The sequence below is a fragment of the Manis pentadactyla genome, chromosome 3 (genome assembly GCF_030020395.1).
Source record: "Manis pentadactyla isolate mManPen7 chromosome 3, mManPen7.hap1, whole genome shotgun sequence".
Lineage (NCBI taxonomy): Eukaryota > Metazoa > Chordata > Mammalia > Pholidota > Manidae > Manis > Manis pentadactyla.
The window spans coordinates 156968032-156995513 of NC_080021.1; the positions used below are offsets into that span (position 1 = coordinate 156968032).

Below are 27482 nucleotides of genomic sequence, written 5' to 3' on the forward strand. Positions count from 1 at the left end.
AAGGCTGACAGCAATATAATATAAAAACATATAACCAAATAGGAAAACATTAGATACATCAATTATCCACATCCACAAAACTCCTAAAAGTTTAAAAATGGAACTATCATGGTAAAATGGTATATACTTAAAGAATTTGTTTCGTTACCTATAACTTGCAGATTAAAATTCTTATGTCCTAATAAGCCTTTACACTTAGCTAGCTCAGTAGGGGCCACAAAGCCCTCATTTCCATAGAAACCCCTATTGTAAATAAGAGTCTTTTGCTAGAGTGCTAATTCCAAAACCTCCTGTAAACTGCATTTATAACAAATGAGAACAATCAAATTTGGGGCTAGAAACTTAGGAATTAATTATCAAGAGTTTCTGGAAAGTAAAGTGCAGGACCACTTTTTCCTTCATTGAAAAACAAGCCAAACCAAACCTAACACTTGGCAGAATAAAGGACACCCATGAGTTCACACTGCCAACAGAATGTGAGTGCCCTATGGCAGTTCTGGCCTCAAGTCCACACACCATATTGCCTAGAAGAGGGTGCTTTTCCAAGCAAGCAGAAGTCCTGAGCTTCATTATCACTGCACAAACTTGAGCAAGGTGCCTGGATTGAAGCCTCTGAGCAGTGCAGCCAGAGGCCACAGGCTGCCTGGTTGAGGCCCTTGAATGAATTACTATGGCTGAGGTGGGAAGTTATGCTGATGGGTTTAGAACAGTGGTTCTCAAAGTGTGTTCCCTGACCAGTAGCATCAGCATTGCCTGGAAACTTGAACTGCACATTCTCAGGTCCCACCCCAGACCAGCATCAGAAACTGGGGTGGGGTCTAGCAATCTGCATTTAACAACAAGCAGATTTCCCAGATTCTGATAGAAACTAAAGTTTGGGACATGCTGGTTTAGTAGGTCTAGGGTAGAGCACAAGAAGGTCCTATCCATGACGTCTAGAGCGAATTGAATCCCATTCGTTTCACCAGGCTGTCACACAATTAGGCAGTGATGCTGTGGAGCCCTGAGAAATTACCACCAAAACACTTCAGAAGGGTACAGTTCATTTCCCTTCTTACTACCTGTGGTGAGACTATGGGGTAGAAAACTGCCATCAGGACCTCCAACTAGCAAATTGGATAAAGATAACTTCTGCTGCCCATACTTAGTAGCTTACCAGGCTTGAAAGAAAGGAAATGCCCAACATTAACCTTCACGTTTTCTGTGGGCCCTATCCCATTTTCTCTGGAGAAACTGGACAAATATATATGTATGTATATTTGAGAGAAGTAAAGCTACTCAGCAGTTAAAACTATATTGAAGAAGACATTCTGTAAGGAAGTTTCTTAAGCACGGTTAGTCCAAAGAATCAACTGGAGTAAGGTTACACAGACAGCTTCTTGCCTAACCTACTGAATCAGGATTTCCACACTGGAAATCCTGCGCTTTAGCAGACAATGCCAGGGACTCAATGGATTATGCATGCTTGGAAAACACTGTTCTAAGAGATACATCCAAGGGACTGGGGAGAAAAATCTCATGAAGAAATTATATGAACGCTGCTGCTTGCAAGTTATACTGCCTTCCTCTTTATGTTTTCCCTCACTACCAGCTCCTCTGGTCTTACACTACTTTCTTCCCAAACATGCCGCTCTTCAGACCACTGCCAGACTGAATTTTCTAAAACCCACTGTATATCAGGCTCCAATCCAAACCTAGCATAATAGTGGTTTTCTGCAGGGGAGAAGGCCAGGAGATGTGTTCTCTCAGGGAAGCACCTAGATAGATTTGTGCTATTGTCAATATTCTACTTCTTGGAGGCAGTAGTGGGCTCATGGATACTATTTATTTTTATTTATGAAATTAAATTAACAAATAAAGAGATCTATAACTGGACCAATTATAATAATGTCAGTACAATTCTGTGACCTGATGATAAAATTAAATACATTTTTAAAAGGAAAGAAACAGAATATATTAATATCTGCATACTGAAAGTATGCTTTTTAAAAATTATTTTATTTTTGTCTGTATTTTATAATTATTCCATAGTGAATTGCATGATCTTCTAATTTAAAAATATCTTTCACAAGGCCCCTCCTACAGGATATAGTCCAGAGTGTTAGGGATGGCATACAAATCTCCACGTAATCAAAGGAGAGCCCTCAACCTTTCTCCCCCAGCCTTGCTTCTATGGTTAGCCTGCTTGAACCCTACCCTTGAACCACCCTTGCATTTCCCTGAATACCTGATGCCCTTTTGTCTTTGCTCCCTGTGCTCACCATGGTCTTCCTCCACCAGTGTATCAGTCAGTTTAATGCTAAGTCATGCTGAGGTAACAAAAGCTCAGTAGATAAAGAAAACAAAGGTTTGTTTTATACTCACTCTGTAAGGAAGTAGCAAGTTGTTTTCTCAAAAGACCCAGATGGCAAATGTCTTAGGCTTTGTAAGCAACATTCAGTTTCTGTTGAATATTCTTCTTACTTCTTTAATTTTTGCACAACCCTTTAAAAAATGTAAAAACCGTTCTTACTCATAGGCCATGCAAAAACAGGCCACTGGCCATTTGCTCTACTCTGTGTGGTCATGGCCAGAGATATGCAGACAGTGGAGAACTACTCATCTAGTTATTCAGAGACCAGGCTAATGGAGCAGGCCCCTCTTAAACATTTCTTGTTGTCATGCAGACAAAAAGAGAGGGTCTCATGCAAGTAATTAAATGCTGCAGTCTTCAAGTGGCACATTATAAATTCTGCTCACAAATAAATGGCCAAAATTGGTCTTTCAGTCCTACCCAACCATAAGGGGGCAAGGAAGTGTGAGCCTACCATGTATCCAGCAGTAAGCAGAACTGGGCTTACATGGTAAAAGTGATGACACTACGCAGCTCAGAGAAAGCTGCTGTGGAAAGTGTTTTCTGATACCCTTGCCCCATGGCCAGATTAGCTACTCTCTCCCTGTAATCGTACAGCATCTTGAGAAGCTCTATGCAGGGCATGGGGTTCTATAGTTGCTGTTTTCTCTGCCTCCCTCCATCCAGATCCTGAGCTTCCACAGGTAAACATCCCCCTAGCACAGTGCCGAGGGATGCCCGATATGTGTTTTCTCAGCAAATATAAAGTGTTGGGTTGTGGGAGTGAATGGGATTGCCTATGCATTTACTTGAAGGCTTCTCAATCTAGCACTGTCAACCTCTCTTCTGAGACCACTACACCAATCTGTAGTTCAACCACGCCAGTCCCACTCATGATAAATTTATCTTCTTGGTTATTTTCTGTATCAATAAAATTCATTTCTCCTTATAACCATTTTCTTCTAACAATCAATGCTCTGCAGAGAGCTGGTCCTTGGGTTCTTGGAGTACTTTGACATAATGGGGATGGGTTTTGTTTTCAGTTTATAGGTCAAAAGGCAGGCAGAGAAAGGCACAGTGATTTTCCCAAGTTACACAGCCAATCAGAAGTAGAGCCAAATTTATGCTTCCCTTTGAGTCAATAAAAAAGCTACAGGATTAAACACAGAGTTGCAGTTAAGTTCACTAACAATTTAATTATATATCGATAAATATATCGAGAGATAGAAAGCATAATATATGTTTGTCCTAGATAAGTCTATTATACCATAGCAATGTTCAGTTTGTAGTATACATTTATCCCAGAGTAAAATATTAAAAACAAGCCACATGACTGTTTATTAACGTTTGGCCCTTTCATAGCAATTCCATTCATCCTTCTAACAACCCTTCCTCTTCTATGAAGAGCTTCTTATTGGACAGCCTTTCAGAACCCTGAGAATGTTGAAGATGCTGTGCATTTAAGGTTTCGCCATCACAACTTAATGTTTGTTAGGTGAACAACACCTGCATGCATCTGCCCTACTAGATGGCATAAACAAATTTCAATTCAGTTTCACATGCAACATGTATGTGGCTGCTGCCGTTTGTACCAACCATATACCCACAGTGGGGCAGAATAACATTCAAAATGAGCTATATAGCAAGTGCAAGTCTCCACCAACACATAGAGTTAAGCCCCTTCATGTTTATAAGTCATAATCTGGATATCCTCTGCCCCCACAAAGTGTATCCTGAAGAAGCATTTTCCCCTCCTGCCTCCTGGGTAATCAAGTTCCTCGTAATAAACATCCCAACTGATGTCTAGCCTTGACCAATGCCCAAGAGAACCAGAGCGAAGTGCGTATAGCCAGGCAGCGCCCACCACTTCTCATATCACCAACAGCACAGCATCAGAACAAGGTCCTATTAAAACCTGCCAAGTTTGGGTCATTCAAGATAAAAACAACTTTAAATACATATATATATATATAAACCTTTTATTTAAGAAGGTGAAATAGGTCAGTGCGCCCTCTGTCTCTTGTTAAATGCTTAATAGACCACGGCAGACAATATACCTCGGCCAGGGGAAAGTGTGCAAGAAAACTGAAGTACACAAGAAGCACATTATAGGCTTGGGTACTGCCAGGCACCGAACAGGAATCCATCATCCTTTATAGGACTCTTGCCTTTGCTTCCTTTTTTTCCTTAAACCTTAAAATTGAATGTTACAAAGTATACCAAGAAGAATAAACCTATGGGTTCCCCTTCCTCCAAACAAAAAAAGGTTAAGCTTTTAATTACAGGCCCTCAAACTATCATTTTGTGCAATTAGCAATTAACTATAATAGTTGATGAGAGAACAGCAGAGCTGCGCTGGCAATTTCCCTCCTCCTCATCCCAGACTGGGTTATTTTAGTCCCACTCTATTACAGAGGACAAACTACAACCGCACCGCACTCGACTTAAAGACCTATTTAATTTTTAGCAAAAATGGCATCTCAGCTGAGACTGAGATCGGCATCCCGAACCCCACATCAGAGCAGCCCAAACAGACCCGCTCCTCTTCGTCACTTTTAGGTGGAGGAGGCCCCAGACGCTACCTACCGGCCTCACAGTACCGGCCTCTCTTTGGGGCGCAGGAGAGGGTGGTAGAGAGATGCCTGCTGCCCTTGGAAGCTGCAACCCCCCCCCCCAGGGGCTGCAAACCCCGTTAGTGGGAAGACGGTGGCAATAGCAGTAATAGTTGCATCAGCGCTAACTGCTTCGGCGGCTGCACTGACTGCTGGCGGCTGCCGAGAGGGTACGGTAATGACTGTAGGGAGCTCAGAGCTGCCGCGGCGGCAGGTTCCCTGGATCAGGAAATTAGGGCAGGCACCGGGGATTGGAGGCGAGGGCGGCGAGCGAGCCAACCAGCGGCCGCCCCGGGCCCCCGTGAGCCCTGGCGGACGCGCGGAGCCGCGGGGCCCCAGGAGCAGTCCCGGTGGCGGCCACGGCCACTGCCACTCACGCCCGCACTCGCACACCCCCAGCGCAGGCACCTGGCTGTCCGGCGCCTCGAGGGGAAAGGAGGGCTGAAGCCGCCGCTCCCCGCCCCGCTGACCACTCCCCCTCCTGCGCCCTCCTCGCTCCTCACCCCGCGCTCCCGCGGCCGCCAGTGTGGGTGCTCTGCGGCCCGCTCCTCTCTTCTGTTTTCTCCTCCGCTCTTGGCTCCCCACCCCCTCTCCCCCTCCTCTGCAGCGCCTGCATATTTTCTGCCTGCAGGCTCGGCTTGCATTGCTACTGCAGCCGGGGGAGGTGGGCGGGTGGGCGGGGGGGAGGGCTGGCTGGTGGGCAAGGGATTGTGCAAGTTGTAGGGGAGGGGGTGCCCTCTTCTTCCCGCTCCCTTTCCCCCTTCTAACTCCTTCCCCTCCTCCTCCCCTCCCCCCTCCCCGCCCCCCCCTCCTTCCTCCTTTCGGAAGGGCTGGTAACTTGTTGTGAGGAGCGAGCGGCGGCGGCGGCGGCGGCACCATCCAGGCGGGCACCATGGGCACGTCCGCGCGCTGGGCGCTCTGGCTGCTGCTTGCGCTGTGCTGGGCGCCCCAGGAGAGCGGCGCCACCGGAGCGGGTGAGTGGGGACGCGCCCCTCCGCTGGCTGCCCGGACCCAGCCGGGACGCCAGGGGGCCCCGAGACGCGGGTCTCCTTCTGCCCACCCCCTCCTAGGAGGCGCCTCTCCACTCTCCTCGCCTTATTTCCCTCCCCACCCTGGTGGCGCCTCTGAGCTGTCAGCGCCGCGGCTTCGGGGAGCCGGGCTTGGGGGACAGCGGGATTTGGGGTGTCCTAAAGCCTTGCCTGAACTAGTCTTCATTCCCTTACACTCCCTCCCCCCCAAAGCCACTGCTCTGCCTCGTTTTTCACCCCGCTTGGCAGGGTCTCGGGAATGTGGGCTTCTGAGCCCCTGAACAATGGTTCTGCCTCCTCTGCCAGGCGGAGTGTTAGGAAAGAACAGAGGGCCGAGACGTGCGCGGCAGCCAGGCGATCTCCTGGGACCTCGGGGAGGGTGGAAATGCGCGGTGAACGAGTGTGGGCGTCTCCGGGGACGCCGGCCGGGTCCGGGAGTCCCCCGCCGCTGTGAGCCGGCGCGCGGTCGGTGGGCGGCAGCCGGGAGGCTCCGCGGAGCCGGGAGAAGTGCGCAGCCTGCGCACCCGGACTGCGACTCCACAGGCGCCGGGCTGTCTCTTTGGAGTGCGGGTTAGAGGACAAGTGGGGCTTGAAACAGGACTCCCCTCTAGGTGTTCCTCCTCCTCCCCTCTCCACCCCTCGGGCCGCGTCTGTAAACCTCTCGAGTAGCCGAACGGGTCGGGAAGGGAACGGAAGGAAGACTTAATCAGGTTAGTTTGCTGATCCGCCTTCCCGGTGAGATTTCCTCGAAAGGAATTGAGCCCTAGTCTAGTGACTGTAATTAGTCTTCAGTCCCAACAATAGATCAAAAGGAGTAGCGAGAGAGCTGCGAGGGTTGGCGTGTGTCTGTGGCTTGTTGGGAGGGCAGGTGACCACTGACCAGTCCCCAGGGTCTGCCACACTGGGCCTGGGAGCCCTGTCCTGGGCCACACTCCCACTTGGGGCCACGCAACTTTCCTAGGCAGGTGACTGATGTTATCTTGACATGACACCAAGGGGCTTGCTCAGAAGCTCTAGGGAACTGGGACAGAAAGCAGCCCTCATCTTATAAGATGAAGTACCCCTTCCAGTGTCCCTAGCTCCTGTGGCCTGGTGGCTTAGGAGGCCAGCCTGCCTGCCTGCAGTCACGTGTCTCCTTAAGTGAGAGCGAACTTTAAAGTGTATAGTCAAGCAGTCTCTGGCAATACCTGGGGGTGGCAGGGGGGAGGGGGGGTGTTAAGCTTCCCAATGCCCCCCTGACATTTGGTTCTGAACACTGTCTCAAGCACGTGAACCTGAGACGGGCTTCTCTGTCTTTGTGGTTAGCTGGCCACCTGGTCACATTCAGGTTGGTCACAAGTCTCTGAGAACGCCTAATTTTGCAGCCTGAAGAAGTATTATCTTTAAGAGAATGTAAAAGATCCAACAGGAGCTGATGGACTGTTCTCTCAAGTGCTTTCCCCTGCCTAGACTCCTTGAAAAGGGCAGGTGCATCTGAAGATGGCCTCTGATGTGTAACAAACCGAAGAGCAAAGCCCTGCCTACTAGAGTTTTTAGACTCAAACATTAATCATTAATGGATGGGCAATACTAACTTATGAAACGATTTCTCAGAATAGTGACATGACTTGCATTATACTTTTCATAACAATTTTCAAAAGACTGAGCTACACCAGAAACTACTGTCTGGGAGATAGGGGAAAACACTCATTCTTGCTGCACATTCTCATCATATACTTTTAACATATAACAACTTCCCACTAGAGGTTAATTCTTTATCCTATAGAATGCTAAGAATGCACCTAAACTGTTGCCGTAAGTTAGCTGAAGCCATATGCCCACCTTGTGTTAGCTAAATGAGAATCCCTTTGCTCCCCTAGGTCACATATAAAATATGTCACATGCTGTGAACACTGTAAAATAGAAGCCCATGTAAGACTTATTTTATATTCTTCAAAGGAAAGGAGGCGCATCCTTTTTGAAATGAAGGGGATTTGGGATTGGCTGGGGCAGCCTAAGCCAACCAGACTGGCTTCTATCTGAAGTTCAAAGCCCCAGGGCACTGGGCTGACTTTCTGGCCCAGGTTTTCTATACTTACCTCCTCTCCCCAACCCCCGCCCCCATACACACTGACAGTGTTGGTCTAATATGCTATAGGGCAGGTGTATATTAGGATTTAAGTCAGACTAACCTGAGAAGTTAAAATTCAGTCGTGTAGTATACCTGATTGCAACAATCCCTGGGAGTTCTAGAATGTTCTCCTCCAGCCTAGGTAGTCAAGCTTGGGATCTGGGGCACCATATACTCATTCAGGCCAGAACCTAGAAGAAGCAGGGTTTTGTGAGGGCTATTCAGATAGGACTAGCAACTGGCAAAAGAGTAGACATAAACTTCTCCAATTGCGGGGAGTGGGTTGGTGAAATTGGTAGTACTAATAGACCTGGAGGGATAGCAGACCAAAGTGTGAGGGGGAAAATAAACCTGGTGCCTCCTGTAGCACCGAGGGAAGGTGTGGCAATGTTTATAATCCTCACGTAGGCCAAAGAGTGAGCATGTGAGAAGGAGAGTTGGGGGGTGGGGGCTTTAAAGGAGGGTCACCAGGCAGGCTTTCATTGGCAGCGACAGCTTCTTGAAGTCTGGAGCAGCTTTGTTCTGTGAACTGTCCTGTGGCCCACTTCACATGACATTTAGCTATAGTGACTGTCCTGTGTCATTTTGATTCCTTTGCTTTTATTGCTTGAGTCCCCAGATACCTAAAGCATGTATGAAAGCCAAGTTCAGTGGAGCAGCCAAGTGTTAAGACTTCAGTACCACAAAGTGCATATTTAAGCACTGAGCATTGCTAGCAGAGGTAATTATGGCAGCCTCCGTGCTCAAAAGAAATGAAGAGCTGATTGAAGTGTTTCTGCCTTTTATAAAATTGGGTAACCATAAATTCAATCTCACCTGAGCTGTTTCACAATTCTAGAAGAAGAGAAAAGCAGTTATAAGCCCCTTCTATCCCAGAAGGAATAGCAAACTGATAAGACTTAATAAGAACACCTAGAGTAGAACATGGCCAAATGATCAAGGAACAGATATCTCCCAGCCATATGGCTGTGGGGTTTCAGCCAAAGACCAGAAGACTCTGAGCTCAGCATAGATATATCTGAGCTCAACATTAAATATCCAGACCATTTTCTCTTTCTTACAGAATGTGAATAATGTTGTACTTTTCAGTAGGGGGAATAATGAGCAGGTCTAGGCAGTCACCTATATGGCCTCAAGTCATAATTAAATTTACTTTGGATACTGACCTATCTTTGGAAAGCCACCTGTACACATTAGCCTGTAAGAAATTAAATGCCTCAAAGGGTTATGATAAGGTCTGTAATGATGCTTATGATAACGTACCTGCCTTAGAAGAGTTTTGCAGGGTGGGCTGCTCTGCAGATGGTTAGCTGATGGGCTCAAAATTGCTTAGCATGTTCACTTCTGCTTTAAGCCAATATCAAGAAAGTACTTAGGCCACAGCCTGGAAACTGCTTTCAAGGCAAAGAGCCCCAAAATACATGCTGCAGAGTTGATAGACAAGATGGTTCTGTTAAGTTGAAGTAAGTGGTCCAGGAACAAGATTTTTGTCCAGCTAAAGAGTTTCTGGCTAGGAAATGTGAGAACTGATAGCTTTTCAGAGGACCTAAAGGCAGAGTATGACTTAGGTCTAGGAGAATCTGGCTTCATAAGTGAAAAGCATCTCAATTTCACTCTGGGCATTTTTTTTTTTTTTATCTGTATCCATGTCTCTTTGCCTGACTCTTCTGTTGGCTTGCAATAAAAGTTCTAAATATCATTAATACCACCTAGTTATATACACTAGCCCCACTTCAGGAACTAAATGAGATGGCAGGTGGTACACTTTTCCCTTTATGCGACAGCTCCTGGGAAAGCTCAGGCCTGCTGGTTATTTGGGAGATCTAAATTAAGCAAGAGAATGTGCGCTAGGTGCTGTGAAAGTAAGTACAGACATTCTGCTAAAAAATGGCTCAGTGTTTGCTTAGAGATCCTTTGTGTTTCATCTTAGAGATGCTACGGATGGGAAAGAGGAAGACTGCACATGGCTTGTATTTAAAAGATAACTTTGGGGGTAGAAACTGTAAGATGGAACCACAGACTAAAGTGGGTGATCTTGCTACCATCTTGGACAGTCTGGGTTGGCCCTACTGGCTGGGAGCCTTTAGGTATATAGATGTGGTTGGACAGTAGGGGGTGGGGCGGCCCCTGCAAAGCGCCAAACAAGGGAATGATAAAACCTTGGGTGACAGACAACATTTGCAAGTTACTTCAGGTGTTATAACTTAATACTTCCCCCAAATAACTATGAGTAAATGGGGTTCCCATTTTATAGACTACCTCTAATCTTTAGTTTTCCTAAGAAGCCTTCCCAAGATCTGAGTTATTAACTGCGCTGTAGGTTCACTAAGTAGCTGGTACTGACGCCGGCCTTCTTTGTACGTCTGCCACTTGATACCCATACCATATGTCATATGGCACTTTGCCATTTAAAAAGTGTACTTTCCTATACTTAACTGTCAGAATGAGTGTGTCAGTGTGGGTAGGTGGCCTCATTTCCATGTGAGGAGAGAGGTTCCGACATGTGGGGAGGGTGGCAGCAGCTAACTAGTGAAGTCATATGGCACCAGGCATGGGGGGGGCACGGTGACCAGGAAGCTGGCTCCTACCCCCAAGGCATTTAGTTTCATGGGGAAGTCAAATCAGGAAATGAAGTTTCCAAAGACAGCCTGGAATAGAAATTCTGGATAGGAATGAGCAAATCCTGTGTTTAAGACAATTAAAAAAGAGGCAGATAACAGTGCAAGATTGCTGCAGTTCCCACAGGCTACCTGGGTTATAGTGTGAAGTTTCCTGAAAATCACCACAAAACGAGTCTTAAGTGACAAAACTAGAAACTATTCCATCTCTGCAGATGATTTTACAGAAATGATTTGAGCAACAGAGGACTGCTGTCAACATTACCAAAGAGTGCTTAAAACACATCAGAAGCAAATCCCGATTCAAAACACCAAGTTTCTGACTTTACCAGTTAGCTACTGCCATGCTCCCCACATGTCGGAACCTCTCTCCTCACATGGAAATGAGGCCACATACCCACACTCACACACTCATTCTGACAGTTAAGTATAGGAAAGTACACTTTTTAAATGGCAAAGTGCTGTAACAAGGTGAGAGTACCCTCATAGGCACAGGGAATGGTGGCCTTGATAACCCAGGGTCTTTAAAGGTACTCTAGCTAGTGAGACAAGTGGCCAGACTTGGTTCCAAGTTTAGAAAAGCTGGGAGGAATGCTTTGAAAAAATCTGTAGTTTAGACCAGCTTTATTAGTGAACTAATAAATCAATTGATTCATCCAGGAATACTTACTCGTGCCTAAACAATCTTTAGATGTCAGCCACCAGGTCCCAAGTTACAAAGGTAAATTCCAGGCCCTGCCCAAGGGGATCTCCATTTACAGAGATGGAAACAGGTGGTGAAGGCATCTCACCACATGACAGTTGTGTGACAGGCCCAGGGGACTATGGGAAGGCAGCCAGATCATGCCTAACTAACTGGTCAAGAAAGGAACCGAGGCCATTTTCATTCAAAGGGTGACATGACATCTGTACCCATACAGGTGGATAAGCGAGCAGGGGTAACATGAGCGAACAAAGCAACAGTGAGGGTAACGGGCCTGGGGAGGGAGTGGGGTCCACTGATTCTCATAGAGAATGTGGCAGTCTTGGGAGACAGATTTACATTGAGTGGGAGATGAGAGCTTGGACACAGCCAGGGCTTGATGGTAAAATGCAGAAGAGTCTGGGTTCATTACTGGACTGCTCATTTAGAAAAAGTAAAAGGGCCAGAGATAGGGCACATGGCATTAAATAGGAAGATAGGACAGATTTGAGAAGTACCTGTTCACCCGGCTTAAGGCATCTAGATCGGTATGACCTACCTAAGGAGCACCAAGGTGTTCAGGTTGTCACCATAACATCTGTTGTAAGGTTGGCTTTTATCACCTATGTCCATTGAGTGATGGGCATGAGGTCTTACAGGGATGAATACAACATATTCCAACCCTCAAAATGAAATAGTCACCATTGTGAATAGAATGTGAGCCTTCTAATCTTCTTGCAGTGGTTTCAAAGTGTGGCCAGGGACCAGCTCCGTCAGCATCTCTGGGAACTCATTAGAAATGCACATTTGGTCTCCACCCTCAACCTACTGAATCAGAATCTCCGGGGGGGTGGGGCCCAGCACTGTGTTTGAACAAGCCCTCCAGGGGATTCTGATGCAAACTAGAGCTTGTGAACTACTGACTGGAGTAGTTTACCACCCACAAAAATAATAATTTCTGAAGTATTTCAGGAGGGCCTTTGCCCTGACTTGACCCATGTCAAGAAAACCAAGCACTGTAGGCCTTCTAGGAAAAGACCTACTAAGAACATTCAAGCAGCATGTTTTAAAAACTAACATGGGATGGGGAGTGGGGTCTCTATCTCAACAGTAAGGCTGCGTTAGAATAGTGCCATCTTGGTAAGTGAAACTACCTAATTCTGGGTTAAACTGACTTGACTACCCAAATTACAAATCAACAGAATATTCTGCAAGGAAGGAGTCCTGAGTCAGGTGCTCTAGTTAGTATGCTTGCTGGGTAGCCCAGTATCTGAGGCCAGATTTCAGCTGCCCCTGTTGAAATCCTAGTTCTGCCCAGGGTGATCTTGAGCAAGTATGGTACTTCCCTTCGAGAGCAGGTTTCCTGATCATGGAAAGGTAGAATAGCAGTGCTGACCATGTAGGATGGAGAGTTAAATGAATTAAGATACTGAGGTCTTACAACAGAGTTTGGCTGTTAAAAAAAATACATATTTAAGCATGGTTCTTAAGATCATCTCAATCCTATGTAAATGGAAAAACTCTTTGACAATTAAACTGTAAGAGTTTTTAGTTGTCCCCCACCCGTTCTTACAGGGATTAGAGGATGGCCTTAAGGCCAGAACACTGCCTTTGTGCTTGGCAGTTTAAACTCCCTTCCTTAGTTCCTCTTACTAACCTTCTTCCCTGTAGGAAAATTTCTTTGCTGAGTCGGAAATCTCTTCCTAAAATGAATTTTAGCCTATGAATAGAAAGACTGGCATTAAAAGTGGCAAGCAGAAGTGAGCGCAACTATAAATAAATGCCCTTGGCAGTCCCAGAAGTGCCAAAACAAATGGACTGAAGAAATTCCAGCAGATGATAAGGCCTGTATGCTCACGCAATGAGGGGGCGTGTGAGCGAGCTGAACACTTGGCCCCGCTGGTCCCAGCAGCGTGAGCCCCTCTGAAAGTGGAAGTTCACGTCTGAGCCTGAGGCTCAGGAACATCTACATGCCATGGCCACTCCTTTTGGAGCACTCCTGCCAAGATGCCACTCTGAGCACTACAGGGAATTAGTAGCCCACTTTGAAGGCTTCATATTTCCTATGAGGCCTACGCAGTTTTCTTCTGAAGCTTACATGTTACTCTTCCATGTTTAACCCTTGCAGGGACAATTAGACCACAGCAGGCTGACTTCTATATGCATTAAGAACTCTGAGTTGCTTAGAGCCAGTGAACTGCCAGATGTCTGGGTAGTAACTAAATTTAGGTAAGCAAGGCTCCTGGGAATAGGTGCCTAGAGTGAGTTTGCACAATCTGATTCCTTCTGTGGAAGCAACAGAATTAGGGAATAATTCTTTGACACTTCTGGACATTCATTCATTACAAATTTAAGTAGCCATGTACGTGACTAGGTGCAAGTGATTTCCAAGCCCCTGACCCAAAGGGGCAGGGGTATTCATTCTCAGTATCAGCAGTAAAGGAAACCTAGAGCTTGTCAAATAGTTTCATTTCTTAAAGCACTAGAACCCTTTTCAAATTCTTACACCAAACTGCAAAAATCAAAAGAAAGCCCTCCTGGTTGAAACAGAGGTGGAATACTCAGGTTCCCCATGTCACAGCCTTTCTCCCAACTTCAACCAGCCCTTGGGTGCTAAGGCATCCCTGTGCAAACCTATGGCTTTGGGGAAGCCACTATAAATCACATTTACTCCAACTTTTTACCTTTCTGAGCAGAAAGACCCTGAGATAAGGGGTGCCTAGAGCTTCAGCTTGTAGGGTTGTTTTTTAGGGATCATTGGCCTTAGCTTAGCCTAAGAATTAAAAGAACCATGGGTACAGATGATTAAGAGCTCAGCCTGTTCCCTTTATGAAACTATAATGCTGAACTTGAGACTTAACTGTCAAGGATGGAAATAGACTACAGGTCCACAATCCTGTAATCCCAAAAACTTTGGAAACCCAAAGCTTAACTTGTTTGGTGCCTTCTGTTTTCCTGGAGCTCCATGCAGCCACATTCCCAGTTAAGCACCAGAGGTGTACAGATAGAATCTTTTTGAAACTTGGACAGAAAATCCAGCGTTGCAGTCAGGTGGCTGGATCTCAGTATTCGATTAAGTGTCCAAGCTCTTGCCATTCCAGGGATGCAGGAATCCCACAGGACTAGGGAGCACTTTTCTGCCTGGTAGCAACCTCTCAAAACAGAGTGCTTAGAAAACACGAGAAACTGAGGCATAGCCATAAAGCCTGTGCTGTTTATTCACCTCTCTTTAAAGAAAGGGTCCTTTGTAAAGCCAGCTAGCCATATCCACCCCCCTCATACCCATTCTTTTAATAAAGCAGGGATGTTAGGAGCCTACTCCTCTCCTAGCCCCAGTTGTCCCTGCTTCTTAAAGGAGAGTTGTTTGTGCATCTGGGTAAAATACAGCTCTGTGACAATCAGACAATCTTGGGTGAAGTGGAAACATCTGAGATAAGAAAATATAGAAATTAAACTCCTTTTTGGGATAGTGGAATAAACAGTAAGAGAATGCTTATGTCTGTCCCGAGCTGCTCAATATCTGCTCTTGAAGCAGCGCTGCTGGAACTTTAATATCATTTATTAGTGTTGATTGCTTATATGCTACAACTATGTTCAGAGACCTTCTCTAAGACAGTAGTGGACTAAACACCAGCCTTAGGATATTGTGTGTGCCTGTAGTTATTCCCAGGCCAGCTTGAGTGTGTATAAAATCTGTAGCTTCAAAACTCATTTTTAAGGGGATCTTTCAGGTCCCTGACCCCAAAGTGGGAAACCAGCATTTGACACCTTTTAGGACTCTGTCCGAGTCTGACCGCATGGGTTTTTAATATCTTACATATATACAGAATGTATATAATATGTGATTTTATACATACACACACACACACACACACACACACTCTCTCTCTCTCTCTCTTTTTGACAGTGTATATATCAACATCAAAGTTTTTGTCTCATTTTGACTGAACAACCTTTGGTAACTACCTTTAAAAAGACTCAGAACCTTTCAGCCTACACAGCATCCTAATGGCAGCTTGGCTCTTTCCAAGTACACCTCCATCTGTGTTCTCTGACAGCAAATTGTGCTTTTTCCACTTTTCAGAAAAAGTACTCAAAGTAGATTCCTGCCCCTCCCACATCCCTTAAAGGTGGTGCAGATACAGAGGTACAGTCAGTGGCCTCTGGGACAGACTACCCCAGTGCTGAGAATATTAAGAATATATTGAGACTATGGTTATAATGGGGACCATTAGGGAGGGGGTCCAGGAGGCAGCAAGGCCCTTCATATCTGGTTTATCAATACAAAAACTAGCAGGTGATGTTTCCTGACAATGACTTTTACTTTCCCTTCAGCTTCCCTTCTAAGTCTGTAGGGTCTTACACCCAATAAAATATTTTTTAAATGAATGAATAGTATGAAATACATTTAGAAAGTGCCATGGAATCTACTGCTTTGTATATGGGTTCTAGCTTAGCTAGACTCTTGGGAGCACAGTGGTACATACAATTTTGAAACAAATATTTTTATTACCTAAAAAGGTAAAACACCTGTACTGTAAACTTGATGTGGACCAAATTTTAATTTTCCTGGAAATTAGTCACTAACCATAGAATGCTCCCAGACGCTAGGGAGTATCTGATAGTAGGGAAGCCAGCTACAGTATTGCATATATTACACAAGAGTTCCAGTCTGTGCCTGTCACTGGAGCATCTGTTCTTAAGCCAGCGCGCCACAGCTGCAGATGCTGAAAGGTGGCAGGAAATCAGAAGGCTTTCTGCTTGGAAGGCCTCCTGAGTAATCTGCAGGAACTATATGGCTCCACTGGTTTTCTCAAATATTTGCATTAAGCAACCAGATCTGTGCCTTTTTACCTCAGTGAAATCACATCCTCCAGAAGGAAAGACTGCTGATGATAGGAAACACCTGAATGATAGCTGCTCCATACCAGGTAAAAAAACAAAACAAAACAAAAACCAACTAAGTGGCCTACTTACAAGTACTGGTTCGTACCTTTGTGTAAATTAAATAATCATACATTGAGCATAGGAAAACTGAGGTTCAGAGAAATAGAATCTAGGTCTGTGGCTCTGCCTTGCTTTGCTTTTCTCCCATCACTAAGTTATAAACGATCTCCCTTTACCTCTTAACTCTACTTAAATTTTTTAATCCTATCTCGGAGCTGTTTTGTAGACATGTCTTTTTCCAATTAGACCTCAAATTCTAAGATTAAGACCTGTGTGTTAAGCTTCTATTTCTCCCGTCTCCTTGTACCTCTCCTAAATCTCCATTACTTTGCTTGTAATAGAAGTATCATTCATGAATAACAGTATAGAATGTGAACAAGAAGTGCCATTAAAGGGTTAGAATTTGGCTGTGTGATTATAGCTAGACAAGTGACTTAAATGAGAGAAATGAGCCCAGAGGCCGGTGACCTCACCCCCTCCCCTGTGGTCTCTGGGTGATCTAAGGTCCTCCTACCTTGTCTGGCTCCGCGGGCCCAAGATCACTCTTCCAGCCACCATGCTCAATTTTTAGGAACCAGAAAGGAATAAGGGGAAGGAAAATGGGTCCCTGTCCCTTTGAGGATACTTCCTAGAGGTTGAATATACCATTTCTGCTTACATTACATTAACTAGAACTCAGTCCATCCATGGCTGTACCTCGCTGAAAGGTATCTAGTCTCATCTAGATGGCATATGCCCAGCTAAGAACTCGATTACTGTCAGTCACTACCCCAAGCCCCATCCGACTCTGGGCCCCAGAATGTGACAGTCTGCTGAGTCTGCAGCTGGCCGTCTGAGAGGACCCCATCCATGGGTTTTGGGTAGTATGCATCTCTAACTTACCACCCTTGCATCCCAGCTCAGCTCAGTGCTCCCTCCTGATTTTAGGAAGAAAAGCCAAATGTGAACCCTCCCAATTCCAGTGCACAAATGGCCGCTGTATTACACTGCTGTGGAAATGTGATGGGGACGAAGACTGTGCTGATGGCAGTGATGAAAAGAACTGTGGTGAGTAGAGTTTGACAATCTCACTTGTCACCTCAGTAGAATTTACACACCTCATTGAAATGTGATGATGTTATCTTCATTTATATAAATGTATGGAGATTCTGAAAATAGAGTCCACTCTGAAGAACTGCTTTGAACCAGAGTCCAGAGATTCTATACTTCCTGGTCTAGAGGAATAGAATTGAATGTTTGACATGGAGTTATCAACTTGAGTATGGAGTGTTGCAGATAGAATGGAGTTCTTTTCAAATGGCAGGACCTGATTTATCATAGACCAGACAAACATTTGGATAGGAAGTCAGGGGAAGCGAGGGGAGGACCAGAAGTAGAGATAGAAAATTGCTTAGAACAGACTTTCTTTTTAATATTCTCAAATGGCTCTGATCCCCCAAAACAAAGACAGCCATGGACAGTAAGAAACTACTAAAGTTTTGGGGGTTTAATTAACCCTAGGCATAGGAACTATAAGCCAGCACAGATGAAAGATCAGATAAGGATTCTTTTCTAATTATCTGCCTAAAATAGATGCTAATTCTAAAATAAAGCATTAGGTAGGGTGGAAGACATTCCCAAGAGAGTGGGGATATGCCATCAAACCCACTGATCAGCATCTATCAAAAGATCACTGTGAGAAATGCCTAGTTATGCAATCAATGTAACCTCATGTCAAGCCAGAACAGCTGAGAACTACATGTCAGGACGGCATTGAGGTACCTTGAACACATCCTTAAGTTTGCTTTATGAGCCCTGAGTGTTCTATGAACACTGAGTGTCAGTGATGACATTGTCATTTGTCTTATGTTATGTAAAGATGATCCCTATACAAACTAGAAATACAGAAGTAGAAGCTAAATGTAGATTTCATCAACAACCATCTTGTTATCAGTGTACATCACTACTAAAATGTTATAGTGTAAACTTCAAGGCAGACTATCCTATGCTTGAGCTCTCAGAGCAGTATCTTGGATGTTTTCATGCTAATGTGTGGATTAGTAGATCATTTGGAAGCATAGAAAGTCCATTCTGCAGTCTCATGGAAGAAATTTATTTCCAGTCTCAAGACCAAGAATAATTATCCTGTGCAACCTTTTCTCATTTGCATCCTAACACTAAAGTTTTAATCAACTCTACAAGATATTGAGTTCCATGCTATTTCTGGGTTACCTAGGTAATGTAATGGTAATGTAACTTCCTGACTAAAGATCTCTCTAGAAGGACCTCACTCTTGTCAACTGTCCTCTTGACATAAGTAGCAACTCTTCCTCTATTCTGAGCTATATGTTTGGCAAAACCCATTGTTTATTCTTAGAAAATAATTACTTTTTTCATGTTTTGAAAGTTGCCTTTTACCATCTGACCAATTCAGTAAAAACTAACCTGGGTCATTTTAGGGGTCTTGCCTGGCTTCTCCAAAAATAGTCTGTGCATAACCTCCAGCCACAGGGTGGAAGGGTTTGGAAGAGGTAAGGAGTTAGATGTACATACAATCAAGAACATGTGTGGTGTGAAAAATTAAATATATTCTTGGCCAGAATTTGTCTCTGCTTCTCAGGCATAAAGATAGAGAAGGAAAGTGGGAGCATTGCTCAGGGAGGTTCTGAATGCTTATTTTGAGATGTTCTTACATGGATGGGAGAAGCTACACAATTATTTAAACATAAAGCCACTGTACTTTTTTTCCTGTCCAACCACTTGATATTGAACTTGGTTATAGTTCAGCAGGGCTCTTTCTTTCAAGCATCTCAACTAGCATTTTTAGCCAACTTTAGCTTGGATTCCACAGGCCATGTGTAGCTATTGGTCCCATTAACTCATTCTTTTGTAAGCATTAGGCTACGCAGAAAAATCAGTAACTCAGATACCCCAAGTATGTAACTGGTAGTTCTCTTCCCCTGTGGCACATCCACATTTCTATCCATCTCACAAGGCCCAGTTCAAATAGCCTTTCTTTATCCTCCTAGTCTGTGCTCAGAATGGAGATGAACTCTAGCCATTTGTCCCTATTTATCTTTTGCTTGAACACTGTAGTAAAAACAATCTTTCCTAGCCATGTAACATTTTATACTTCTTAAAATCATGTGGTCTCTTTACAGCCATTCCCTACTCTCCTTTTAGCAACTTCTGAAGAGTGTCACAGATTGAATTACAGCAACTAACTCCACAGACCCTCTAGAATCTTTCTACATGCCCAGAAGAACATGGGCCTTGGATATCGCTTAACCCATTAAAAATGGGGTTTGAGTATTTCAGTGATTTTAGAAACAGGTATAAATCTAACAGGCCCTTTCTTGTTTCCTTGATTATACTAATTCAAGGGGATGAATAATCCTTTTCAGATCATCATAATTGGTCATCTCCATCTTGATTTCTAGAAATTGACTGTAATCCCTACCTTCTCTCTTTACATTATCTGAGCTGAGGCTAACCCAGAATGGCCCTCCAGTTTAGCACCCTCTAAACTCTGAGAGTTGTACCTAGCTTAGAGCCCTAACTTGAAGCGGTCCCTTCCAGATTTTCAGCAAACTGTCTGCTCTTAGCTGGTTTACCATTGTAAAATGTTCCTTAGGGAAGAACGTTTTAAACTGGAGGTTGAGGTAGAACGTATAGGCACATGGGCAAGGAAGACTATAGTCTGAGAAGGATGAGCCCAGAATACCCACTCCATGGGATGTTCTTACTCTCTGATGTCCCTGTACACAGGGTGACCAAGCTGCCTGGTTTGCTTAGGACAGTCCTGGTTTATCCTCATCTCCCCGGTATAATTAACAGTGTCCCCTTTCTACCGAGAATGTCCCAATTTGAACAACAAATTGTGTGGTCACCCTAATGGTAGGAGAAAAGGCCTGTCCTAGTCAGAATTGGTAACAGAATTGATACCTTGTCTTAGGCAGTTTTTACTCTAGTAGTCAATTATGGATATTGGCAGCTTCAGTGACTTTTAGCGGGTTGATGTTAGCCACCCCTTGAATTCTAAATGTGACCTCTCTTAAACTCAGGTTTAAGCTTTCTCTGTTTCTTACTGTGTAGGTTCTTCTGTCCCCATTGACATGTAGGGGTGACAGTACTCAGTACTAGAGTATCTATCTCTACACTAAACCCATTTGCCCCGAGAACAGTTATATTATAATCTAGTCATAGGGTGGAATGTTTGGCTTTTAAACTTATGAAGTACTTGAAAGATTTAGAAGAAATGCATGAAGAAAATGAAACTATTACTTGATCTCAACATTATAAAACAAGCAAGAAATGAACGGCAAGGTGTCCCTGGTTGTGAGAGAAGGGGCAATCTTTGTCTTACCTTGACTTTCAAGTATCCTCCAAGTCTTCAAATGAGTATCTCCCTCCTCTGAAAAACAAACAAAAAGCCAACTTACCTAAGGTTCTCCAAAATTGATTCAGCTTTATTTTTAGAGTAAAACATATATCAAAGGGCAGTTTTACTCCCAGTGGGAATATAGAGCTTTGGGTAAATGACTTCAACTTTTAACCTGGCAAATAAACTTCTGTAGTGAAGAAGACGTGTGCTGAGTCTGACTTTGTGTGCACCAATGGCCAGTGTGTCCCCAACCGATGGCAGTGCGACGGGGACCCGGACTGTGAGGATGGTTCCGATGAGAGCCCAGAGCAGTGCCGTGAGTGTGACTTGCTTTGGACTTGAACTTCTCCCGTCTCTTCTGTGTTGCTTAGCTAAATTGTTTCATCTCAAACTTGGCATTAGTTTTCCTTTGCCTACTATGAAGTGCAGGCTGAGTGACTCCCAGGTCAGTCAGGCCATTATCAGTTGATGACTGTCCTTTAAAGAATGTTTCCTTAGACCTACAAGACTGACATTCTCTTGGGTAGCTTCACTATTGAATATTTAAGACTGAAGCCAGCAAATCTGATTAAGAACTCCTTGACTAGGTGCATAGATTTCAAATGTTTGATGATAATGAAGCTGAGCAGATGGTACTCTGGTCCTGGAAGCTAAGTCAAGCTGTTTCCCCCACAGGCCAAGTATAAGCTTTTAGATACACAGCTTCTTGTGTTATGAAAAAAGAAAATCTATTGTGAAAGAGATAAGGTGGCTAGAAATAGGGTGATACAGTGATTTTTTTTAAAAACATGTAACTTAAAGTAATTAAAGTAGGGAGCTTACCGTTTACCTTAAATAAAAAAACTTAATAGGTATGCAAATATATGTGTCCTTAGGCTGATATTCAGGAAAAAGTCTATGAGATCATAGAGGAGGATGTTTTGGGACACATAAATCGGGATCATTTCAATGTCATGGTGAAGAAAGTCTTGGGGTTCCTTTTGAGGCAGTAGATGCCTGCTGAAGCACTAAATGTGGAAGCCTGACATAAACAGAGCTTAGATCTGGAACATAATTACAAAAGAAAAGCATGCACAAAGGAAGATAAGCGTATTGATCAATTTCCTAGGCAAGACGTAAAGAGAGTAATAGGAACACTGGTTAAGGCAGGTAAGCTGCCCAGGTGAAGACAGGCTCCACGAAGACTGAACCCTACATGTAGTGGAGGGTGACCAGTAAGGTCAAGAATTAGGAGACATCCCTTCTTTGCACACTTTAAACCTATAGAGGAATCTAGGCAGAGGAAGACCTCCTAGACTGCCTAGCCTTTACTGAAGTCGGGATTAGGTGACAATATCTGGGTGTGCCCCTTGATATCCAACAGATAAGTAATGGTCAAGGAGCAGGCCAGCCAATAAACCTAACTGTGCCAAGTAAAACAAAAGCCAGAACTGAGCATGCCAGGGAACCATGAAGGAGTAACATGGTGCAATAGGGCAGGTTGGTGTGGCCTCTCAGCAGTGGAGCTGGCCAAGGACCCACCGGGCTTCAGCCCCTGAGGCGGATTCCACCAGTGTGTCAGGCCGCTGAGCCACAGTGCAGTGCGGGAGCAGCAGCTTGGCACCGATGAGTTGGGAGGCTCTTTTGAGACTGTGTATCGTCAACAGATATGAGAACATGCCGCATAAATGAAATCAGCTGTGGCGCCCGTTCTACTCAGTGCATCCCCGTGTCCTGGCGGTGTGATGGTGAAAGTGATTGTGACAGTGGAGAAGATGAAGAAAACTGTGGTAAGAAGATCAGTGTTGAGTGGCTTATCCCAGAGACCCTTTTTCTCAGAGAAGGGTGGGCAGGGGAAACTAACCAAACCATGAAGAGCAGCTCCATTGACTTGCTTTTCAGCGACTTCACTATCTGCTCAACTACTTGTCCTTCATATCTGCCCTAAAACTCTGAAAGAAGTTCCCATGGTAATTACCATGGCTTTCTTTGGTGTTTCTCCTAGGCAAATAGAAATAAGAAGGTAAGTCATTCAAGGTACTTAAAAAATTTAGAAGTTCCTCAGAGAAGCAGCAGCCGTGTGGGCTTTTGTCTCTGTTTGGATAGTAATTCATGGACGTCCCTCACTCTGGGGCATTACAACTAGAAGGCAACCAGGGCCAACACACACGCTCCTAGGTCTGCATCAGATCTGCTTATTGGAATAAATTACTTGAGTATCATACAAACATTTCTTAGCCCCAAAACTAGACTCTATTTTAACCTTGCCAAAAGTTAAACTGGCACAGAAATGTGACTTGCCATCTTACTAGCAGATACCCAAAGAGAACTGCACCCAACCGATGGATGGTGCTTTTGTCTCCGGTCCTTATTGCTACCTGCAAACACTGTGTTTCCTATCCTTCCATTTTCCTGCAATAAAACACTGCATGTTAAAAGTGAGGCCCTAGGAAAATCTCTAGGTTGAACAAACATTGCTTTGAATGTTCTTTCAAGCTACCACCCTTTAATAGGTTCTCTAAAACTAGAGCTTCTGAGTTTGACCAGCATGGGCCTCCTCATGCAGTCATGGGCAAGGGAGCTGAGGGCAGTTGCAGTTGAAACAGCAGTCTTGCATGTAGATGTTGCCTTCTGAGGTCAGTACTACTGCACCTAGTCCAATGAGTTTTGGTACACAGCCCTAGAATTGAACTTTATGTATTGGTAAGCTCTGGAGCTGCCAAGTGTTTCCCTCTTAAATTTAGACTTTGCTTCCCAAGAGAGTCGTGGTCTCTACTGTAATTACCACCAAATTGTGACCTGAATTCATTTGGGAGGAATTTGAATCCAAGTACAAACTGGCTAGTCTGACTAGCTTATCATCATTAGCATACCTAGCTGCTAGATCACGATCTAATCCGAGCAATGACTTTCTAAAACTTGAAAGTATTTAAGACCTGTTATTCCTGTTCCTCACTTGAAGAACTCATTAAAGAGAAGGATGCATGAATGGTGGTATAAAAAAATGGCTTCATTTTGGTGATAGTGTCATAATGCTTATAACGTTTGTCTGTATACCTGATGCATGATAGCCTCAGCTAATGACATGGCCTGGCCTGATATGTCTTTAAATGGACATACAAAGATAACTCAGTCTCTGCCTTCCAAAATGAAATCCCTTACCACTGTTTAAGTATTCATCACTGTCCCTTTAAGAGTCCATTGTTCTCATCTCAGATTAATTTCTGGTCTTCAACTATGTTTCTTGGTCCTTCACTTCTGTTTTTATTCAAATGTCCCTGCATCTTTTACATGGTGAGACTGTTTCCTTGTATTCCAGGAACTTGGATGTTGATGTAATTCCTCTTTAATTTTTAAGTTAAGCTAGAAAGCTAGGATTCATGATAAAAAATCTGCATGTTAGATTTGGAGACAAGAGTCCTGCAAGGACCAATCTTGACACATGTTCAATGGGGCATCCTCTCTCTCAATAGGCAACATAACATGTAGCCTTGATGAGTTCACTTGCTCCAGTGGCCGCTGCATCTCCAGAAATTTTGTGTGCAATGGCCAGGATGACTGTAACGATGGCAGCGACGAGTTCGACTGTGTGCCACCAACCTGCAGCTCCCACGAGTTCCAGTGCAGCACCTCCTCCTGCATCCCCATCAGCTGGGTGTGTGACGATGATGCAGACTGCTCAGACCAGTCCGACGAGTCCCTGGAGCAGTGTGGCCGCCAGCCAGTGACACACACCAAGTGCCCAGCCAGTGAGATCCAGTGTGGCTCTGGCGAGTGCATCCACAAGAAGTGGCGATGTGATGGAGATCCTGACTGCAAGGACGGTAGCGATGAGATCAACTGTCGTAAGTAGCTTCCTTCTCAGGACAGCATGTTCCATTCTTTTCCATGTATGAACTGGGGACAGTTTCTCTGGCTTCATTCCATGGTGCTCCCTCCCTCTGCAGCTTCTCGAACCTGCCGGCCTGACCAGTTTGAGTGTGAGGATGGAAGCTGCATCCACGGCAGCAGGCAGTGTAATGGTATCCGTGACTGCGTGGATGGTTCTGATGAAGTCAACTGCAAAAATGGTAAGGGCCTCTTGCTGCAGGTTAGTCAAAGGACTGCTTGGATCAGACACGCTAATGGAATTTCTTGTCTGTGCTGCTCTTTGCAGTCAATCAGTGCTTGGGTCCTGGAAAATTCAAGTGTAGAAGTGGAGAATGCATAGATATCAGTAAAGTCTGTAACCAGGAGCAGGACTGCAGAGACTGGAGTGATGAGCCCCTGAAGGAATGTCGTAAGTGGAGGCCTTGCTTGATTTGAGCACAGGGTTGGGAAGGTTACTTAGATCCAACATAGCTAGTGCTCTTTGGGCCCTCCATAATGCCTGGCTCAACTACTTTTGATGAACCATGTTCAACTGGGGGGCTGAAGAGTGAAATTTTATGGCACCATGAGTGTATACATGTGTCAAAATTCACATGTATACATGTGTCAAAAATCATTAAGGTTTGTGCATTTTATTAAATGTACTTCAATTTTTTTAAAAAGTAGAAATATTATGTCTTAAAAGCCCAAGCAGTGATAAACTAGTTCATAGTTTTACATACTTAAAGATAACTGGTTGGCAGTAGAAAAACTTGACTAAGTAACTGATTAACCAACTGGTGATTTGCCAAAAAGATAATGTTTATTATTTTCCATTTCACTGTGAGATGCCTATTGATCAGACAGATTATTAGATCTCAGAAAAGTCATGGGTTTAACCAGACTAACTGGATCAGTTATCACAAATAGCCTGGATTTTAAATGTTAATGGGACAAATATCAGAGTGGAGTAGGTTGCCGAGTAACTCTACTACATTTTCATTTCAGATGTTAATGAATGCTTGGTTAATAATGGTGGATGTTCCCATATCTGCAAAGACCTAGTTATAGGCTACGAATGCGACTGTGCAGCTGGGTTTGAACTGATAGACAGGAAAACCTGTGGAGGTGAGCTGAAGAAGAGAGCCTACCTAAGTCCTGGGGGTAATGGGGAAGAACAGTATGTCTCTGCAGGTTATCTAGCAACAGCAAGACTAACTCTGATTTCTTCCTAGATATTGATGAATGCCAGAATCCTGGAATCTGCAGTCAAATTTGTATCAACTTAAAAGGTGGTTACAAGTGTGAATGTAGTCGTGGCTATCAAATGGATCTTGCCACTGGCGTGTGCAAGGCAGTAGGTAAATGGACTTGGACTGGTGTTGCTCTGGTACCTTTATGAGTAAGTGCTTTGCAAAGATATAGCCAGTGACTACAATGGTCAAACTAAATATGAAATTAAGATAGTACAGATCTTTCTCAGTTTACGATGGGTTTATGTCCCAATAAACCCATTGTAAGCTAAAAGTATCTTAAGTTGAACATACATTTAATACACTAACTTACCAAATATTGTAGCTTAGCCTAGTGTACCATAAACGCTCTCAGCAGACTTACATTAGCTACAGTTGGACAAAATCATCTAATGCAAAGCCTATTTTATAGTGAAGGTATTGAATACTTATTTACTGAAAGTGAAAAACAGAATGGTTTACCGAATGGCTATAAGTTCATCAGCTGTTGACCCTCGTGATTGTGTGGCTGACTGGGAGCTGTGGCTCACTACTGCCCAGAATCACATGACACGACCACATATCACTAACCCAGAAAGGATCACAATTCAAAACCTGAAGAGTGGCTTCTATTGCATGCATGTCACTTTTGTGCCATCAAAAAGTCAAATATCTTAAGTCGAATGAACCATCATTAAGTCGAGGACTGTCTATACTTGACCGCAGTGCTACTAAACTCACAGTTAAATAGCAGATTATTTCCCCAGACACCTGCCTTGGTCAGTTCCTTCTGCACATGATACCATGAATGTCCACCAGGTCTGCTTACTTGCTGCTCCTGAAACCTGAGTGCAATTCAAATAAGTAACTTATTCATCAGCTGTACTATTGTTGAATTCTGTGACCCCAGAACTGCCTTTTAAACAGTGGGAAGTGCTTGCAGGTCCCAGGGACATGGACTCCTGCACAAGCACTCCTGAGGTGTTCAGCAGTGCCTTCACTTTTTAAAGGCTCCTCTGCTGGGAGGAGGTGACTTGGAAGAGCCTTGCCTTCCTACAGAAAAACTAAATAAACCTGTCTCCTGTCTTGCAGGCAAAGAGCCAAGTCTGATCTTTACTAATCGAAGAGACATCAGGAAGATTGGCTTAGAGAGGAAAGAATACATCCAACTAATTGAACAGCTAAGAAACACTGTGGCCCTTGATGCTGACATTGCTGCTCAGAAACTATTCTGGGCCGATTTAAGCCAAAAGGCCATCTTCAGGTAACTTTCACTTTCATTCTTGGCGTCTTATTATAGTCATTGCCCCTTGGTCTTCAGGATGGTTTGGAGGAATTTCTTTTGTCTCTAGCACCTAATTAAAGGGAATATTAAATCTTAACACGAATTCTTTGTTAAATTACTATCAGTTCCTCATTAGATTGTCTAGTAAGTAAAAGATGGCTACACTATAAGATTGTAATAGATGACATCTTAATTTCTCCTATTTTCTTACTTTTCTCTACAGTTGAGAACTGTTCATAGTTGCTACAAAGAGAAATGGTAGTGGCAGCTCTTTCTTAATGGGAACAATAGAAATTCAAATGATGACTACAGAAATAAATAGTTTCATTCAGAAGTATGTTATTCTTGCATATAGAATATATACTGCAACTAGATAACCTACAGTATTATTAATTTAATATCTGTAAGCACCATGGTTAAATAATTTGAGGGGTGAGCTCATGGT

At 44.1% G+C, this 27482-nt stretch overlaps 1 protein-coding gene and 1 long non-coding RNA gene across 5 annotated transcripts in view; one reads left to right on the forward strand and one right to left on the reverse strand.

Annotated features, from left to right (window-relative positions):
- Nucleotides 1-5531, reverse strand: part of LOC130682985 (uncharacterized) — an 88549-nt gene extending 83018 nt beyond the window's left edge. The window contains exon 1 of the long non-coding RNA XR_008996514.1: nucleotides 4919-5531. This is a non-coding gene — a long non-coding RNA (uncharacterized LOC130682985). The remainder of the gene's footprint in view (nucleotides 1-4918) is intronic.
- A 176-nt stretch (nucleotides 5532-5707) lies between these two features.
- VLDLR (very low density lipoprotein receptor) overlaps nucleotides 5708-27482 on the forward strand; it is a 29330-nt gene continuing 7555 nt past the window's right edge. For 2 of the 4 annotated variants that reach the window (XM_036928423.2, XM_036928424.2), the window contains exons 1-10: nucleotides 5708-5918; nucleotides 17257-17376; nucleotides 20886-21008; nucleotides 22339-22461; nucleotides 24145-24516; nucleotides 24619-24741; nucleotides 24828-24950; nucleotides 25529-25648; nucleotides 25756-25881; nucleotides 26845-27016. In XM_036928423.2, coding sequence (XP_036784318.2) covers nucleotides 5837-5918; nucleotides 17257-17376; nucleotides 20886-21008; nucleotides 22339-22461; nucleotides 24145-24516; nucleotides 24619-24741; nucleotides 24828-24950; nucleotides 25529-25648; nucleotides 25756-25881; nucleotides 26845-27016 — 1484 coding nt within the window. In that variant the 5' untranslated portion in view covers nucleotides 5708-5836. The remainder of the gene's footprint in view (nucleotides 5919-17256; nucleotides 17377-20885; nucleotides 21009-22338; nucleotides 22462-24144; nucleotides 24517-24618; nucleotides 24742-24827; nucleotides 24951-25528; nucleotides 25649-25755; nucleotides 25882-26844; nucleotides 27017-27482) is intronic. The other 2 variants (XM_036928425.2, XM_036928426.2) reach the window with 1 other exon arrangement.